This window comes from Egretta garzetta, unplaced genomic scaffold, assembly GCF_000687185.1.
Source record: "Egretta garzetta isolate BGI_Z169 unplaced genomic scaffold, ASM68718v1 scaffold27, whole genome shotgun sequence".
NCBI classification, from domain to species: Eukaryota; Metazoa; Chordata; class Aves; order Pelecaniformes; family Ardeidae; genus Egretta; species Egretta garzetta.
This window is the reverse complement of record NW_009260400.1, coordinates 1,717,890-1,736,583: the sequence shown is the minus strand read 5'-3', so window position 1 is coordinate 1,736,583 and position 18,694 is coordinate 1,717,890. Positions and strand designations below refer to the sequence as shown.

The following is an 18,694-nucleotide window of genomic DNA, read 5'->3' as shown; positions in this document are numbered from 1 at the left end:
CAGGAGGGTTTGGGGAAGGGGGTCACCCCGGGGGGTCGGGTCACCCTAGGGAGACCGGGAGGGTCCGTGGGATGGGGTCACCCCAGGACAACCTGGAGGGGGGGGTCTGGAGGAAGGGATCATCCCCGGGGCACCCAGAGGGTCTGGAGGAAGGGATCACCCCGGGGGGACCGGGGGCGTCCAGGAGAAGGAGTCATCCCGTGGGGTCTGGGGCACTGGGGGGCTGCAAGTCCAGGAGCCCAGGGAGGGGACTCGTGGTGACCCTGTCAAGGGACAATGCCCAGGCAGGAGGGGCTCCCCGCCCCAGAGCTGCTCCACATCTCCCATCCCTGTGCCACCGGTCACTGAGATTTATCTCAGAGTCTGTCAGCTCTTGGATGTGAGCGGGGACCTGCTGGTTCGGGGCGCATGTCCCAGGGCGGGAGTTGTGCCAGCGAGACCCTCGCAGAGAGCCCAGTCTGGCAGAGGGTCTCCGGTGCCATCGCACAGTGCCGCACAGAATAAGCGTAACTTTAGAAACTCGTCTCTTCTGTGATGCTCGTGGAGGCGGCCGGCTCCGTGCCCAGCCCTGACCGTGGCTGGGGGACACGAGGGTCTCACTGGGCAGCAGACAGGAGCTGCAAGCGGGGGCAGCAGGGGCTGGGGTGGCCGTGCCCGTTGTCCAGGGCCTGTCTCGCATCAGCCTGGGTTCATCACCTCGTGGTGCCATCCCATCTCTTCTCTGAGGTCTCGCCCAAGCTTGTCCTGCGCTCAATCCAGGTTGCAGAGGCGGGAAGTGCCTGCTGTCATCCTCGGCCTTTGGGTGTTGCCTTTACGTCTACATGCATGGCTGCTGTTTCGGTAGAGCTCGGGCCTTCCCTTCAGAGCATCCCTGGCAAAGGTCAGGCGCCTGCTGGCATGGTTGTGCCCCCTCTAGTGTTGCCTGTACATGTGTGCCCTGTGCATCTTCTTTTTCTGGCAGCGTTGGTCTGGGTGCTTTGTGCTGCTCTGGTCTATGGCTTTGTCTGGGAAGGGCTGCGTCCTCCCCAAGCACTGCCTGAGAGCTCAGCTCATCGAGATCTGAAGCATCCCCTCGGAGGACAGCCCAACGCAGGGCTGGGAGTGATGGTCTGAGCCAGAGGGTGAATTTCAGGTGGGAGAAGTGGCTACGGCGAGCCTGCAAGGGCAGCCAGTGGTGTGGGAATGGAGCTGCTCTGCTTAGGCTTTGGCAGCGGATGTGGGAGGGATGCAGGGTAGGAACCGTGTGCCTCAAACATGGAGGGTGTTCCAGTAGCAGAGAAAACTGATTCTTGCAATGGGGTGAGTGTTTGCTCAGGTAAAAAGCCAATGCATCCAACCCCTTCTTCTGTTCAACGTCTGTATCTTTTGCTCGTTTTCTCTCTTCTTCAGGGGAATTGTTTCTTAAGGGTGGGTTGTGGTGGATGCGCTGCACTGTCCTCGTAGCTCCGTCCGCAGGGATGCTTCAGTAACTGTTCGTTCGCTGCTGGGCGGGATGATGCTCTTTATCTAAGCAGCTCTGCTCCCACTGATTCTGCCCCAGGATTAGGGTTTCATGCTTGGCTTATGCCAACCGAAGTCTGATTTTGGGATCAGACAGTTCAAACTGGAAACCTAATTTGGGAAGGGTGTAAGGAGGAGAAAGGCAAGGGCCAACCCTTTCTGCAAAGACACGGCTTTAGATCGGCAGAATGGCACCAGCACCATCTCTCCCGTGTCTGCAGCATCGAGCGAGGAAGGATTTGCTGCCTCTCAGCTCAGGTACCATCTTGTCCTCTGACCGGTAATGTGGGAGCAGCTCCTGCTGCCTGCAAACTCTGATGCTGTGAGTTGCTGTTGGGCACCTTTTGCCTCGTTAGTTAAATCTTGAGCCCTTGAAACTCTCAAAGGAAGTCTGTAAATTTATTTGCATTCAAACAAAACTCCGTTCATTAAATCCAGGCAGTAAAAGGGTCACCCCCTCAGTCCGTGCTGCTCGAGCTCGCTGCGTTCCTCCTTCCGAAGCCTGCTGCTGGGGTGGGACTGGAAACCGGAGCTGTTTCCCTAAGTCAGTTTGTGAGGGTAGGTTGGGCCGTAGCTGTTGGAGAGCTCGTCTCCTGAGTGGGGAGAGTGAGGCGGGGCTGCACGATGCCCCCAGGGAGAAAGGGGGCGGCTGCTTTGCTCAGGACAGGGTGAGAACAGAGCTGGCATTCATTGGGGGGGAAAAAGGTTCATAAATGTCTTCTATAACAATTTTCCTGGATTATGAAGTGGGTGACTGGCCAGTAGCACCCGTCTAGGGAGGGCACAATGAGATTCGATATAACACCAAAAAAAACCCCTGGTATGGAGTTACGCAGTGGAAGCTTTTGCACTCCTGGAAATGAAGGTAAAGATCCTTACTTAGGCAGAGATTTTGAGATGAGTGGGTTCACATTATGGATAGAAGTCAAAAGGGGGAAAAAAAAGGCTGCTGCATTGGCCGGGAATCGAACCCGGGCCTCCCGCGTGGCAGGCGAGAATTCTCCCACTGACCCACCAATGCTCCAGCTGCCTGCACCCCTGCCTGCACCGCTGCCTGCATGGCTGCCTCGGTCTCCCCAGCCAGCCAGTGGCTCTACCGCAGAGGGCCGGGGTTGAAGGGCTGGTTGGGCGACCCGGGACCTGGAAGCGGTTGCATAGGCTGGAGCAGGGTTATGGGTCTCTTCATTTAAGCGCAGCTGATGCGTTAAATATTTCTGGGTAACAGGCTGCAAGTTTCTAAGGAGGAACAGGTATTGCATGCGGAAACCTTGTCTGCTTTTTGTTAAGGTTTGTGCTGTATAAGAGCACATACAATATATGGAATCTTAGCTGAAGCGATGGCGCGGGTGGCTGGGAAGGTCCGAAATCTCGGTGCTGGGCATGGGTCTGGTGGGCGACAATTCCCTGCCAAGCCACCAGCGCTCTTGGTGCTTGCCGAGCAGTTCACTGCTGCCATCTTGTGCTGCATCGGGGGTAAATGATCCTGGGAGTTCATGAATGGTGGAGGCAGCTGTGGGCTGGGAGCAGCAGGAGGGCAGCGAGCTGCTGCTGGACATGAGCGGGAAGGCCGGGAGAGCTCTGGTTTCACCTGTGGGCTCCTTGAGCATTCCCCGCTTCAGTACAGCTTTCTCTGGCATTTGTCATGGCCGAAAATCCCTGTTTCTGATGGCCACAGGGAGCTGAGCTCCTGAGCCTTTGTATCAGGCAAAACCTAAAGCCCCTTGGGTGCTTTCCTCTTCTCTCCCCAGGCTGGTGCGAGAGTTTGTGGCTCAGAACAACACGTCTCAAATCAAACACGTGATCCAGATCCTGTCACAGGAGTTTGCCCTCTCCCAGCACCCCCACAGCCGGAAAGGGGGACTCATCGGCCTGGCCGCTTGTTCCATCGCCCTGGGCAAGGTAGGTGCAGGTGGGTTTGTTTTGGCTTGTTCAGGTTGCAGTGCGAGAATGGCAGCTCCTCCTGGGTCAGCATGGTAGGGAGACTTGGGCTGGCGGCCCCACAGCTCCCTGGCTCCCTCCTTGCATTGCAGCGTATGGTTTGGGTTGTGTTTGAGTCTCCCCTTCACACCCAGCCACGTCCCTTGCGCATGGCAGCGCTTTCTGGCCTGGGTTGCATCTCGGCAGCTCCCTAGGCACGGTTTAAGTGTGTCTGTCTGTTCTCTGTTTCCAGTAGCTGGACTAGACTCATCACGTCAAGTACTAATGTGTGTTAACAGAGCTGAGAAGAGGTGCAGCCCTTCCACCTCCCGTCCCCAGCTCAACCGGCTCTGGTAGCATGGGCAGGGCCTCTAGGAAGCGGGGCTAAGGCACAGACCGAGCGGTGGCAGAGTTGTAGTCAAAGTTAAAAAGTGGCATAGGTCATCAAGCTGCATTAGCCTGAGCTAGCAGCTGACTGTTGGGCTTGGTAGAAGTTCTACTTGTAGAACATGTGGATCAGTCAGTCCAGTTCTGGAGGTGTTGTGTTGATGCCCCTGGCGTGGGAAGTTTGCTGATTTCTGTCCCAGTTAAGGTCTTTCTCTGTAACTTCCCTCTCGTTAACAAAAACAAGCTCAGTAAGTTGCCTCCAGGGCTACGCTAGAGCATCCAGATGCCCCAAGAGGGGAGCATGGATTCTGCAGGCTCATGGCTCCATCGGGCTTCTGAGTCAAACCATGCAGCTGGTTTTTGAAAGCACCTGCAGGAAGGAGTTCTTTTGGTCCGTAGTAAGGTGTATGTTAAAGAAAGCAGAGGGCTGCTTGTTGAGAGCAGGCTGTGCTTGTTGGAAGAGCTACGAGGTAGATTTTAATTCATTTATTCCCCTTCTAAGGAGAGTCACGATTGGTCCGAGAGGATGCTTTGAAGCCTGATGGCTTTTACATTAACTGGCTTTACGTTGGTGGCCAAGGGCTTCTGAGCAATGTTCCTGTCTTTGTCCTCTTGTTAAAAATGCAGAATGTCTTTGAAAAACTCTCCTTCCCCGGGATGAGCCATGCTCTGCCCTCATCCCGGGCACATAACCCACCTTCTCCTGCACAGCATGGGGACAGGCGCTCCATGCTGCCAGAGCTGCCAGTGCAGCTGGCTCTGGGGGATGAAGGAGTTGTTTTAGGTGCCCTTGAGGGGCGCTGATAAAACTCAGAGTTCAACTCTTCAATCTGCTGGTTCGCATGTTGTTGATTTTCTTACCATCTCCTTTGCAAGGCGCTCAGGAAGTGCCAGCCTGTTTCCCCAAAGTAGAGGTTTTTAACTTCAAAACAAGCCAACCTCCCGCCTCCACCTCTGGGTTTGTCTGGAACATCTGCTGTGCCGGTGAATTCTTAAGCAAAGGTCTTCTGGGCTGGGGAGCGGCCTCATTAATGACGATATTTGCTTGCGGGAAGAGTCAAGGTCAGCCTAGCGTGGCTCTTCCATGGTGCAGGAGGACAAGCTCGAGCGTGTAAAATCTTGCCTGGGAGTCAGAGCCCTGCAGTCCCTTCATCTGACAGATTTGTCCGGCTTAACTCCACCAGCTGTGGTAGCTCCTCATCTGTAAGCAGCTCCACAGGCTGAAGCTGCTCCTCTTCTGGTAGTTGGGGCCATGGCTGAGTTGGTGTTTCTGGAGAAACCAGGGCAGGAAAGCACTTTGGGGATTGCTGAACATCTTTCTTTTTGCAAAGCCTCTATCACCAGCTCTTGACATTAACAAGAGTAACCCAACAGACCAAGGGCTTCATTGCTTAACTGAAGGTGCAGGTGGGCTTGGTCTGCCACTGTCTGGGACACTTTCCCTGGTCCTGGAAACCTTGGTGGGTTTGTGCAGAGGCCAGCTGGCAGAGCAGGATAAATCCTGGCCAATGTATGACTGCTGCGGGGGCTGGTGACTGCTGGCTTTGCTGGGGATCTGCCTCATCTCCTGCCTGCAGGGCAGAGGGAGGGGGGGATGGATTTCTCTGAGGGTCAGTCTCCAGCAGGGATGAGCGGCTTGCTGTGAAAGGTGCTCGAGCGCTTGAATAACTGCCCAAACTTCTTGCACGTCTCTGGGCATCGAAACCAGCCGAGTACAGCTGCAGTAATAGCTTCGTCTACTGGCTTAGACTCCCTTGAAACAATTCTCAGCTTGCTCAGTTAGCTGTCACTGTACCTGAATAATAAAATTCAAGAACTTCAATAATAAAATTCAAAACTCATTAATAAATCCTGTCTAGCATAGGCATGCTAAGCCATCAAGGACCTGAATTTTTGCAGTAGGTTCCAGGGCAGCGCCATCTCTTCCCTCTCCCTGTGGCATGGTCCTCTGCTAACCAGTCTCCTCCTGTCACCAGGACTCTGGGCTCTACCTGAAGGAGCTGATTGAGCCGGTGCTGACATGTTTCAACGATGCCGATAGTCGGCTGCGGTACTACGCTTGTGAGGCCCTCTATAACATCGTCAAGGTGGCCAGGGGCTCTGTCCTCCCCCACTTCAACGTGCTCTTCGATGGCCTCAGCAAGGTAAGAAGCTTCCTCTCAACCCTCGTGTGGTTTTATTTCCCACACTGGAGAAGTAAGACTTGTTTTCTAGTCCTCATCTCCTCTGGGTCAAACAAACCAAGTTGTCCAAGGTCATCTTTCCAAGTGAACTGGTTTGCTTTGATCTAGGCAGGTCTGAGGGACCAAATGAACAGTTTCTGCAGCAGCATTAGTGGCCACCCACGTTGTGAACACTGGACATCACTGTAAGATACCTTGTTCTCTGTCCTCACCTCCAGGTTGTGTTTTCTGGCTCCTTGTTGAGTCATATTAGGCAATAAGGCTGACAGAACTGCTGGAGGCGAGGTGGCTCTGGAGCACTACAGCTCTGTGGGGTCTGTAGGGTCAGAACCATGTCTACATCTGCCTGTCTTCGCAGCTTCTTGCTGGAAACTTGTATTTCTCTGCCACTTAAGAACATGGCTGCTGGCCCATGAAAACCTGCATAGCTGGGGGAAGTGATGGGTGCTTGATATCCCCCATAGGAATTCCCTCAGGAGAATTTTTTGGAGCTTAATGAAGAGATGGAGATAAAGGGAATTCTCTGTGTTTGACCCTGTAATGCCAAAGGAGAGCAACAGTCCTGTGAGCTGGCTGGCAGCTCAGCTGTGGAGCCGGGGACAGACCTGAGACCCGTCGCTGCAATGGCTCTTGTTTCTGTTGTTCACAGCTGGCTGCTGATCCTGACCCAAATGTCAAAAGCGGCTCTGAGCTCCTTGATCGGCTTCTCAAGGTATTTTTTCCCCCTCCAGCTGAGAATTCTTGGTGCAGGCTGCAGGCATGTCCTGGCTGGGTATGTGTTGCTCCCTGAGGCTGCAGCTGCTAAAACCGTCCCAGTTCAGTCCTGTGGCTACTGTCAAAACATTCCTTTCTTTCACCAACTGCAGCCTCTTAGATTGAACGTCTGGTGGTGATCTCGGGCAGCTGGGTTGAAGGGCTGGTAGGTTATCACAGTGCCACGTGTGTCTTCAGCTCTTGGGAGCCAGGTTTTAGTCTGAGCAGGGTTGCAGCCCCAGCCCAGGCAGCAGAAGGGCTGTTCTTCTGCTTTTCCTCTCTTGCCTAAGCGAGTAGCGAAATGAGCAGAGCTGCTCTGCAAGGAGCAGAGCTGCTGCTTCGGCGTGGGGGGCTTGGTTCCCGTTCCTGTTCTGCCTGCTGACAGGCTTTTGCTTGCACAGACTTCCCGGTTCCTTTTCCGTTACTCAGCAGTAAGTGGCTCCCTGCTAGGTCCTGCTCCCCTGCTCCTCCTCGTTAGCACAGCAGTAAATGCAGTCTCCGCCTCACCTGCTGCAAACCTTCCTGCTGGGAGATCTCCACCGTGCTAGTGCAAGAGACTTGGCCACGCAGCAAAATCCACCAAACATGTAGGAAGGGCTTTAAAGGAAAGCCAGGGGACTCTCCCACCCCGACACGTGTGGTTACAATCAAAGCAGCTTGCTCGTGTGTGCAACGCACCACCGAGGCACGAACTGGAGATGCTCCCCCCCTCCTCCTGTTCAGCCAGGCTGACATGCCACAGGCAGGAGCTTCCCTCTCTGGGTCCTGCTCAACATTAGTCCCTGCCTGAGGGGAAATTCCTGGTTCATCACCTGATCAAACCTTGTGATTCCTTCTCCCCAGGTTTCCTGACCAGCAGACCCATGCATCAACTGCTCATCATCTTTTTCCTGTCATGTGCCTTAAAATAGGCTGGGTGGGGGTGGCTGCATGGGCGTGGTGGCCGGCCCTCCTAACACCCTCTGCTTGGGCTCTGCAGGACATCGTGACGGAGAGCAACCAGTTTGACCTGGTAGGCTTCATCCCCCTGCTGCGTGAGAGGATTTACTCCAACAACCAGTATGCCCGCCAGTTCATCATATCCTGGGTAGGTACACACAGCCCCACGCGTCCAAAGTCCAGAATACTGTCATCCACTAGCATCCCATGTCTGGGCAAACAGCAGACATCCGTAGCGATGCGTGAACACAGGCAACCGGAATTTACACGGGCAGGTTTTTTAAGCCAGCAGAGTTTTTCACCTGCTGCTTTAAAACCCCAGCTCCCTGTCTCTTTGCTGTTGCAGTCACAGGGACATCGTACTGCACTTCTGCCGACCTGGTTTAGGACTTTGCACACCAAGTTAGAAAATACGGTCAAAGCGTAGCTTGTACAGATAGATAGGCTGTGGTCTAGAGGTTACAGTCTCCCAGGGGACAGCGCCCAGCTGCTTTCCATTGCCCAGCAGTGATGGAGGGATGTTGCCCTCCAGGAGGCAAGGCATCTCCGCTTGCTTTCTCCTTTCTATGCGAGGCAGGAGCTCTCAGTGCCTGGTGGAGTCTGGGGGGAGATGCAGCCATGCTGTTTGCCATCCCAGGTCTGCCTGTAATGCATCTTGGCACTCATTCCTGATCCCTGCTCTCTTTTACACAGCTGTGATTGGAAACCTAGCAATGCTGTAGGCTGATCACTTGCCTCCTGTGCTAGCCCAGCTTCTTTCTGAAATGTGCAACTCCATGCTGTCCTCCTGTCCTTCCCCACCCTATCTCGCACAGCCCGGCTCTGAATTCCTCAGTATCTCACCAGATTTGTGCTGGTGGTGTTAGTCACCTTCTCCAAAACTCACCTCTCTTCTTTCTTACTCCTCCACTGAGGTAGATCCTGGTCTTAGAGTCTGTGCCTGACATCAACCTCTTGGATTACCTGCCAGAAATCCTGGACGGGCTCTTCCAGATCTTGGGAGACAACAGCAAAGAAATACGAAAAATGTGAGTGTGGAGGCTGGCCGGGTGCGAGGGCTGCATTTTTGCTCACTGTGTTCATTTGTTTGCAACTCTTCTGTGTAACTGCAGCAAACCCCCATGTGCAAGGTGGGATATGGAGCAATCTGGCTGCCTTAGTCAGCAGATCAGAGTGTCCTTGGCAAGGGCCTCCCTTCCCCGGCTTGTTGTGGCTGGAGCGGCTGTGGAGGACGCTGTGGTCTGGTCTGTCAGAGCCGTGGCACAAACTGTTGTGGCTCGGTTCAGCCCTTGTGACCAGCATCAGAGCTGTAGAGGCTGACATGCGCTTCTGAGATGGGGCGTGAGCTCTGCGTACAGGCTTTGCAGTTTCTGAGCCTCGCTCAGCAAGGCACAGCACCAACCCAGCGTCTTCTGGGTGCAGAAGAGGAGCAAGCATTGCGAGTTTGCTCTTCAGATCCATTGCTGGTCTCAAGACTGAGAGGTGTTTTGAAGCAGAGGAGTGGCTGGGTGTTCTCAGGGAGATCTGAGGATCTTGGCTCCTTGCGCTGGGAGAGAGTAACTGGACCTGTTTTGTAGGGTACAAGTTAAGTGGTGAGACTGGCCTAGGCCTATCCCACCACTGAGCCCTACTGGATCCTCCCTGCTTCTTTGTTTCCCAGCATCCATGTGTCGGGGAACAAGCACTGAAAGCTTTGAGTATCATCTGCCCCCCTCTGTGCTCCCCATCCCCAAGCTCATGTCGATCCCAACAAAGCCTGTGTGGCTGTTAGGGGAGTTGTGGGAAGGTGCGGGGGGCTCCGGGCAGTCATCACCTCCATCCTCTGCCTTGGAGCAGGACGAGCTCATCAGCCTCGTCCTTCCTGTGCCACCAGCATTCTTCCTGTGCGGCATGTAGGAGGCTGGTCTCTGTAACTTCTCCCTAACTTCTCTGTCCAAGGAAACTAAGCGCTAACCAGATGCACTGTCTCCCTGCAGGTGTGAGGTGGCTCTCGGGGAGTTCCTCAAGGAGATCAAGAAGAACCCCTCCAGTGTCAAGTTTGCAGAAATGGCCAATATCCTGGTGATCCACTGCCAGGCGGCAGGTGAGTGTGCAGGACCGAACTGTAACATCCACCTCCAGGTCTGCAGTGCTGGCCATAGGTTCAGGCCAGGAGTTTTCCAGGGGGATATTCACCAGCTTGCCCACTTGCACTTTCTTTGCTGTCATGCATGCAAACCCTGCTGCAAGGGGGGGGCCCACGGTTGACACTTGTACTGCTGACCCCCCAGCCTCAAACACAGGTCTGGCAACCCGTCGAAGCGGAGGTGCCTGAAAGTAAAACCCCTGGCTGTGGAGGGCGCCTGTGGCTATCCAGCACATCTAGAGGATCTAGGGGGCTTATTGTCGTAGAATCATAGAATCATTTAGGTCAGAAAAGACCTTTAAGAGCAAGATTATTGCATGACAGAAAAATAGAAATAGTCCTAGGCTGCTTGCTCTTGAGTAAACTGATGCCCGATTAACTTACATTCTTTAAGCCTAAAATCTGGCCTTGCATCGGCTGACTCCCCCAGCAGTGCTCCCTTTTTCAGAGCTTGGGGAGGTTAATAAAGCCCCATCTCTAGGAGGGCTGCTTGGCCTGGGTACACAACTGCTGTGGGTATGACAGAGGAAATACCCTTGTCCCTTGGGAAGCTTGACAGAATACTTGTAAATGAGGAAACCTGGATTATGGATTGAACTGGGTTAACTCTGAAACCTAATGGTTGTGTTTAATCTCAACCTCACTGCAGATTCAGGTCTTAGCTATTTCCTCTGGGACTAAATTGTCCCAGACTAGGGACGCTCTGGACTAGGGACTCTGGATGGAGCAGAGGCAGCTCTCTGCTTGCAGGTGGTCCTTGGCCTGTGGAGGTTGCTCAGCTGGCAGTGCTGTCCTTTCCCTCACCTTTGCTTGTCCCCTGTCTTCCAGACGACCTGATCCAACTGACAGCCATGTGCTGGATGAGGGAGTTCATCCAGCTGGCTGGCCGGGTGATGCTGCCTTACTCCTCAGGGATCCTGACCGCTGTCCTTCCATGTCTCTCCTACGATGATCGCAAGAAGAGTATCCTTCTAACTCGGAGCTGCTCCCATTCTTGCTACAACAACCGCAGGGAAGCGCCTGTTTCCTGCCACTGGGGCTCAGGGCCAGCTGCGCTGCCACAGAGGGCAAGGAGAAGTCCTCCCACCAAGTGCTAAAACCCGCACCGTCCCTTTGTATGTGAGGGGGTTGCAGTAGCTGGGCTGGGGCGGCCCTGGTGGGACCGCAGTGGCTTCTTCATGGCTGGCCAGATGTGGCACTTAGCCATGTGTGGGACTGTGTGTTCCTTACACTGCCTCCACTCAGACATCAAGGAGGTGGCGAACGTGTGCAACCAGAGCCTGATGAAGTTGGTCATCCCAGAGGACGATGAAATGGATGAAGCCAAGCAGTCGATGACCCTACCAGCAGAGCCCACCTCGGAGGAGTCTGTCTCCAAGCCAGAGGCAGCATCCAGTGGTGAGTCCCCATTGGTCTTGAGCCATTAGAGGTGCGAGGAAGGTCAAGGGAAGTTCTTGAGATGGTTTGGTGTCCTGAGGCAGCTCAAGGCACATGGGACCTCTGTGCTTTCTTTGAGCCTTGGAGTCCTGTTTCGCAGATGATGCTCTGCTGAGACAGACGTGTTTGGTGCTGTCTGCGTAGCAGGGTCGTTGATCTGGCCTGGAGCCCACACAGTGCTGTGGTCCCTGGTGAGCATCCCTATCCCCTCACAGCGCTTCGTTTCAACTTAGTCATTAAGTAGACCTGAAAGAGCTCGTTTATAGTTGTGTTTAGTGTCTGCTGCATAACATGGGAAGAGAATAGCCCACCTGTCCTGTGGTTGGTTTGGGAGGAGCTACCAGCACCCAAAAGAGAGCTGCGCGAGCTGTGTTAGTCCTGGAGAGCACCAACGTGTGCGTGGAGGCTGTCTGTGTTGGGGAAGGGTAGAGAACAGAAAGGAGAAGAATTTTGGGTCCTTTCCAATTTCACAGTGCTCTTGAGACCATCATGCAGTTATCGTCCCAGTCCTCAAATTCCCAGAACAGGAAAGGCTAAAGGTTGCAAGTGTGATGGGAGGCCTGGAAGAGTGTTCAGGTGAAAAGAAACTAAAAGGTCTGATGCCTGCAAATGTCAGCGGCTTCAGCCTTCCAGCATCCCTTTGGTGCTGTTGTCCTGGGATGAATAGGTGCTACTTCTGGCACATCTTTGTTGTCTGGGCATTGTGAAATATGTGTAACATTTACATCATGTGGGCTAATCCATTTCATTCTTCTGGGGCTGCACCTTCAGCCCAGTGCTCTTCTGCAACCCATCTGCGAGTGGCTTTTGGAAAATCCTGCCGTGAGAGGGAGCAAGAAGGTGAGAATTAAAAGGCCGAAGGCGTTGTATTGTACAGCAGCAGGCGGGTCGAAGAGGAGGCAGAATTCTCGCCTGCCACGCGGGAGGCCCGGGTTCGATTCCCGGCCAATGCAGTAGGTTTTTTTGGAAGGGATGGAGGGGAAAAATGTAGCACCGTAGCGCAGCAGCAACAACGTTTTCTTTCTTACTCATTATTCCTACCTCCTTTTCTTAAAATCTGTTGCAAAAGAGCTTTAAAACATGAACAGAAAGTTTAAATGCTTTAATATCTGCCCCTTTGGGGGGTCAGATTGCACCCTGAAGCAGGCAGGATCAGATAAACCTGTGATGCTTTTGCATCGCAAGCTCTCAGCTCTGCTCCTTGGTTGTGCTGATGTGGTGGTGCCACTGTGTGTGTGAGTAGAGGCTGTTCGCACAAGGGGGCATGAAGAGTCAAGTCCATCCTGTCATGCTTTGTCACCATGCTGCTAAGATTCAGTTTTAGCACGGGGCAGAGGTTGGAAAGCCGTTTGGGCCACTTGGCTTCCACGTGGAGTCATGCTGTGGGAAAGCTGGCCCGGTGGAGATACCCTGGGTTGGATTCAGCCATTCCTGTGCTTGTGTGGTATCTCTAGGCGTTGAAATCTGGACGGCAGCTCTGCGGTTCTGAGCTCCTTCTCTGAGAATGGTTGAAACCATCAGATGGATGTGTCTGGGTCTCCGTTACAGAGGAGGAGACCTGGTTTGGGGCAGAGGTCTGAGGCTGCACCACCTGCATTTTGCCGGGTAAGAGTAGTCCTGTGCCAGCTTCATCCAGTACCTCTGGCAATGGAGAAAAGCTTGACAGGGAATACAGAAAGCTCACTGCAGGCAGAAGGGATCCTTGGCATCCCTGGAGCATCAAACAATGGCTGGTGATGTCTTTGCAGAGTGTCACGCAGCTCTCCAGCCTCCCAGTCCTGCTCTCTGCCTTCCCTGCCATCCCACTAACTGCAGCTCCTTCTTATCTGCCCCCAGGCTCTCTGGATGCATCCGGTGACCCCAACTTCAGCAAAAGCAGTGACTTCACAGTAACCAGGTAGGGTCTCTTCGTTGCTTTAGAGGGGCTTGAGAAGAAGGGAAGGCTTCTTGGTTTACGGTTGATGCTGACAGAGCTGCAGGGGAGGATGGTCTGGGCTGGAAAGCAGTTGGGATCTCCTGGGTTGCAGTGGGGTGGATGGCTAGGGATGCTCTAGGATGCTCTATGCTTCTCTCTGATGTTTTTGCACCAAAATGTCTTGACTTTATGGTAAACTGAGGTGTTTCCCCTCCCCAGGAGACCTTGCAAGGCCTCCTGGGGAGGTCTGGTGAGGCAGCGAGTGTCCATGCTCTCAGAGTTCTGTGCCTCACCTGTCTAAAAGCTCCCATGGTTGAGCCCTCCGGCTAAAAGATAGGGTGAAAGTGGGGAGAAGGCAGATGTTGTCTTGATTATGGCTCTTCTAGCTTGGGCAAAATAGGAGGCATTTGGTTCCCTCCTGCCTTTGCAGAGGAATGGTGGTAGAGGAACAATGGTGTGCTGGTCAGCCAGAGGCGCAGAGACCTCATGAGAAGGTGGGACATGAACCATCTGGCGCTGGCAGAAGAGCCTGGAGAGTGCCAACCCTGCTTCTGGGCATGGCAGCCCTCCGTGCTGCAGTCCTGGCAGCCCACCACGGCACGGTGCTGTGAGGCTGTACCTGGGGCCACGCCATCCAGCTCCAGCTGCTGGCAAGGCGAGGGGTCTCGGTGGTGCCTGCTGCCAGCCCGTCCCCCTGCCAGCTTTGCATGGCATTAGTCAGCCCTGTGCCTGCAGAGAGCAGCTTCGCGCCCAGCACGATCTCTCCCAATACCTCATCTAAATCATCTCTCCCGCAAATAGCTTTCTTCCCATCCAGCTGTCAGTGAATCTGGGGACAAATCCAGCTGCTCTTAGAACACATATTTCCTTTCCTCCCACTGCCTGCAGTCCCTTTCCTTGGAGGTCGTGATTTCTGACACTTCTGTTGTGCTGATGCACGTATTTATTTGTTGTTGTTGTCCCCAAAATAGGAAGCGTTACACTAGGTGCATCCTACCTGTCAGCAAGGCTGACACGCGATGCCTGTCGTAACACGTCGCAGAGCAATGCAAGCATCAGCTTTTCAAGTTGATGGTCTGGACCCCTCTGTTCCTTTTTTGCACTCCCGCAAAGCCCAGCAACTCCCTCGTCTCCTCCCTTGAAAGTATGGATCTTCTAATTTGCGCCTAGATTTCGGTTTATGACTGCTAAATGGTTCTCTCTGGCTCTCCTGTGATCACTGCGTCCCGCTCAGCCCAGTTTAGCAGGTGCAGAAGTGGGTGTGTGTAGGGCTGAAATTGGGAAGAAAGGTGCTAAGTCCAGGAGGACAAGTGATAACTGCATCTCTGTGCTGAAGAGCTTGCACCCGGGGGAGCAAAGGAGTGAAGACTGAAGCAGGGGGACAGAAGCAGGGAGAGCTGGAGTGACTTGCTTAGGGACAGGGTTTAGTGGTGGGATGGCAGGATTAGGGTAACAGTTGGGCTAGATGATCTTAAAGGGCTTTTCCAACCTAAACAATTCTGTGATTCTATGACTTGGTCACCATGTCACTGAGAGCCAGGAGGAGAACGGCTCTGCCAGATCACCAAGCGCTGGGGAAAACCGTCTGGGACAGCAGGTGAGACCCTTCAGGTCTCTAAGAGACCTGGTTTTACAGAGGGACTTGTTCTTGAGCCCTCCTAAGCCCTTCTAAACAGGAGATGCCAGGCTTTATCCTGGGGTTTTACCTGCCCTGAAAGCTGTTTCCCTGTCCTGTGTGTCCTCTCTGCTGGCCCAGCATTGGGACCTGGAAGATTTTTGCCATGGTACCCATTGTGGGGGGTCTGGCACAGGGTTGGGGGGGCTGTATGTGTCTGACAGGAGCCCTGGATGTCTGCCTGGTGCTCCGTCTATTGCTCAGGCTGTCTGGCTCGGCCCCGGAGCTGGGGGAAGGCAAGAGCTGGCACCTGTAGCCAGCTACAGCCGTAATTCACACTGGGGAGCGGGCAGCTGCCTGCCTGCTGAATGCCCACTGGGTGTCAAGACAGGACCACAGGAAACCGTTGCGTTGCTTTGAAAAGCTGGAAAGCCTGCAAACGGAGGAAGTTGCAGCTGCCTTTTAAGATGAAGTCACTCTTTGCTTGTCTTTTTGTTCGTTCCCCTCCCCTGCTTCCCCCAGTCTCCCCTGGCGAGCGAATGATGGAGCGTGGCCCGGCGCCAGGCGTCCAGCTCTCACGCCCCCTTCTCCTGCCCTCCCCATGCCGACGTCTGCAGAGGGATAGCACTGCAGCAGCGGCAAAAGGAGGAGGACCTCAGTCAGCAGGGGCGGAGGAGCTCACGGTCCGGCATCTGCAGATGGATGTCTTCCATGAAGATGCCATCCAAGAAGATGACGAAGTCTGAATGCTTGATTGATGGATGCTGGGCACGTTCCTATGGCCACAAACTGACATGCACACACACACACACACAGAGCTCCTAAAACATGCTGTTGGCGATCCAAAATGCTTCCAGGGTAATTGCCAGCTTCCTGGTGGCATTCGCTAGGAAAAGGGGACCGTGTCTGTGCCGAGACAGAAACTGGCTCCTGGGAGAGCCTGGCTGCACAGGGCTGGAGGGGCTGTGGGGCTCCCTGTGCAGGTGAGGGTCTCTGCTTCCAGCTTCTGCAAAAACCGTACTTGGAAGTGGACCAGAACCGTGTTTCAGAGGCATTGGAGCCTTCCTGTGGCCTAGCTGACCCCGCCAATGCTGCGATTGCTGGTGTGAGCCCAGCTTGGGAAGGGGAGGTGGAAGTGTGCTGGCTTGGAGCAGAGCCTGGGCTTCCTTCCGTCAGTCTGAGCTGCTGCAGGAGAAGATGCAGACATCTGTCCTGCGTTGCTGGACCAAAACAGCTGGAAAGTGCCTTTTTAGGCTCTTGTAACAGCATTGGTGTTTCAATACAAGACCTGGATGGTTCAGGACAGCTTTCTAACCTTGTTGCCGGGGCGAATGGTTGGGCATGGTTAGCCAGCAGTCAGCAGGGCTGCCAGGCTTAAGTGCTTGGCAGTTGGAGAAGGGTGATGGGACTGCAGTCCCTCATCAAACTAGATAAGGGACATGGGGGCTCCAGCAGAGCTTCTGTGGTCCTTCCTGATGCAAAGAAGGCTTCTTGGTTTGGGTGGTGTTCAGCAGTGGTGGTGTAAAGCTGCTCGTTGCTCTGCAGAAAGGGCAATTTGCTGCCACGTGGCTAAACTGCCCAAGGCTGCCTTTAAATTGGGTTTTTAAAGGTGGTAGTTAGGGCTGAGTACACAGCTAAAATTGCTGCTGCTCATCTTGTGCTGGAAGTCGTCGTAGCCCTGTGCCCAGAGCCCGACATGCCTGGGGAGGAGGGGAGCCAGTGAGCTGGGGAGCTCATCGAGGTGGTGAACATTTTGGTGGAGGGTAGGGATGGTGCTGGGTGTCCTGCAGCACCCAGGGGATGGTTGGCTCAAGACAGTGTGATGGCTTGTTCTGGGCTTCTGCACCAAGCCTGCTTTGGAGTCCCGCAGAGTGTGGCCAGCAGGGCAAGGGAGGTTCTCCTCCCCCTCTACTCTGCCCACTGAGACCCCATCTGGAGCACCAAGTCCAGTTCTGGGCTCCCCAGCTCAAGAAGGGTGAGGAACTACTGGAGAGAGTCCCGAGGAGGGCTACAAAGATGATGAGGGGACTGGAGCATCTCCCCTACAAGGAAAGGCTGAGGGAGCTGGGCTTGTTCAGCCTGCAGAAGAGAAGGCTGAGACGGGATCTCATCAACACGTACAAATATCTGAAGGGTGGGTGTCACGAGAATGGAGCCAGACTCTTCTCAGTGGTGCCCAGCACCAGGACAAGGGGCAATGGGCACAAACTGAAGCAGAAGAGGTTCCAGTTTGTGGAGTCTCCTTCTCTGGAGATATTCAAAGCCCTCCTGGACGCTGTCCTGTGCACCCTGCTCTGGGTGAGCCTGCTTGAGCAGGGGGGTTGGACTGGGTGATCTCCAAAGGGCCCTGCCAACCCCTGCCATGCTGGGATTCTGTGTGATTCTCCAGCAGCTTGTCCAGTGGAGTCTGCCTCGCTGCAACTTTCGGGTCCAGGGCATCCTCTTGAGGAGGCTCCTCCTGGCCCTCCTCTCCAGGCTGGAGCGAGGAGATGGGTTCCCTTTGCTTCCCACCATTGGGTGGAGGAGCTGGAGGGGGACCTCAGGCAGGCTGCCCTGGCCCTTGTCATGGTCCATCTGCAGGTCGCTGGAGTGGATGTCTCTGCCTGGACCTTAGCCTCATCACTTCCCTGGGAGATGAGCTTGCACTGGTCCTGCAGACACTTCCAGTACTTGGAAACTGCAGTAAGCAGAAGGAAGCCAAGAGCGCCAAAACGAGAGTGATAGAGGATGAGAAAGCGACAGCTTGTGCGACCAGGAGCAGAGAGGAGCTATTTACCTCCCGGCCGCTGGCCCGAGCCCATTGAGCAGCACAGCTGCCAGCCCGTATGGGAGCTGCCCTTGTGACTTGGACCACAATGAAAGAATCTGGATATTTCCACCCTTGGCAAGGCCGCTTAAAGGCTAGAGCCTAGCCTAGACCTTAACCTTGTCTAAAAATGGGGTCAGCAAAGCAGCTGGGCTGGGCAGGAGGCCAGGAGGGAGATGACAGCTCAGGCATTGGCAGGGAAAAGGCGACTGCTGAGGAGAGGGATGGCACAAGCCCTTGAAGAAAGGGGAGAAATGACAAAATGAGTTCATGAGGGACATAGGGTGAAAAACATCACCGTGGGTTGAACCCAGTGGGAACATGAGCTCTGTTCCCGTGCTGGAGGATGCTCTCCGAGATGGGAGAATGTGCCTGGGGGTGGGTCTCCTGCCCCACCACTCAGCTTGAGCAAAAGGTACCAGCATCCAGAGGCAAGGCCCTGGTACAGCCCCTGTCGTTGCTCAGTTCGCCCTAAAAACATGTTCTCAGTGTCACAGGCAAACCATGGAAGCGGTGCCAGGGCCACGTTCATCATCGAAGGAGAATCTGGGGTAGTGGGTTAGATGGAAGTGATTGCATCTGACATCTGCCCTGCCGCAGATGCCGGCACTGGGAGCCGGCGTGGCAGGCCCAGAGGATCGCATTAATGTGATGCCATTGCCGCTACTCCCGCTCCGCACTGCCTGGGGATTAAGGAGAGCCGGGGCGAGCTGCCAGCCCACTCTGGAGCTGCAGCCACGGCAGCGCTCACCGTGCTCGGCTGCTGCCTTCCCCCCTGGAAAGGCAGCAGCCCATGGGAATCTGGTGCCGCTCCATCTCGGAGGCAGGGGGGCATGGTTGGTGGGAGATGTTTAGCCCAATTTTACATGCTCACAAAAACTCTTGCCTTTCAGGATGGTGAACTGGTTTTGGGCTGAGTAAATGAGCTGCTTCTGTGCCAACAAACCCCCTAAAAGATTTATCTCGGCAGATGCAGGGAGAGATTCAATGGACCGAAGCCAATGGTGTGAGGTTCAGCAAGGCCAAGGGCCGGGTCCTGCCCTGGGGTCACAACAACCCCATGCAACGCTACAGGCGTGGGGAAGAGTGGCTGGGAAGCTGCCCAGCAGAAAAGGAC

At 54.6% G+C, this 18,694-nt stretch overlaps 1 protein-coding gene and 1 non-coding gene across 2 annotated transcripts in view; one reads left to right on the top strand and one right to left on the bottom strand.

Annotated features, from left to right (window-relative positions):
• The first annotated feature begins 415 nt into the window (after positions 1–415).
• VAC14 (VAC14 component of PIKFYVE complex) overlaps positions 416–18,694 on the top strand; it is a 66,341-nt gene continuing 48,062 nt past the window's right edge. The window contains exons 1-10 of the mRNA XM_035898747.1: positions 416–880; positions 3,249–3,399; positions 5,781–5,948; positions 6,637–6,699; positions 7,720–7,827; positions 8,598–8,707; positions 9,656–9,762; positions 10,633–10,767; positions 11,050–11,202; positions 13,078–13,138. Coding sequence (XP_035754640.1) covers positions 822–880; positions 3,249–3,399; positions 5,781–5,948; positions 6,637–6,699; positions 7,720–7,827; positions 8,598–8,707; positions 9,656–9,762; positions 10,633–10,767; positions 11,050–11,202; positions 13,078–13,138 — 1,115 coding nt within the window. The 5' untranslated portion in view covers positions 416–821. The remainder of the gene's footprint in view (positions 881–3,248; positions 3,400–5,780; positions 5,949–6,636; positions 6,700–7,719; positions 7,828–8,597; positions 8,708–9,655; positions 9,763–10,632; positions 10,768–11,049; positions 11,203–13,077; positions 13,139–18,694) is intronic.
• TRNAG-GCC lies at positions 2,451–2,521 on the bottom strand. Its single transcript has one exon. It is a non-coding gene; the product is annotated as a tRNA-Gly (tRNA).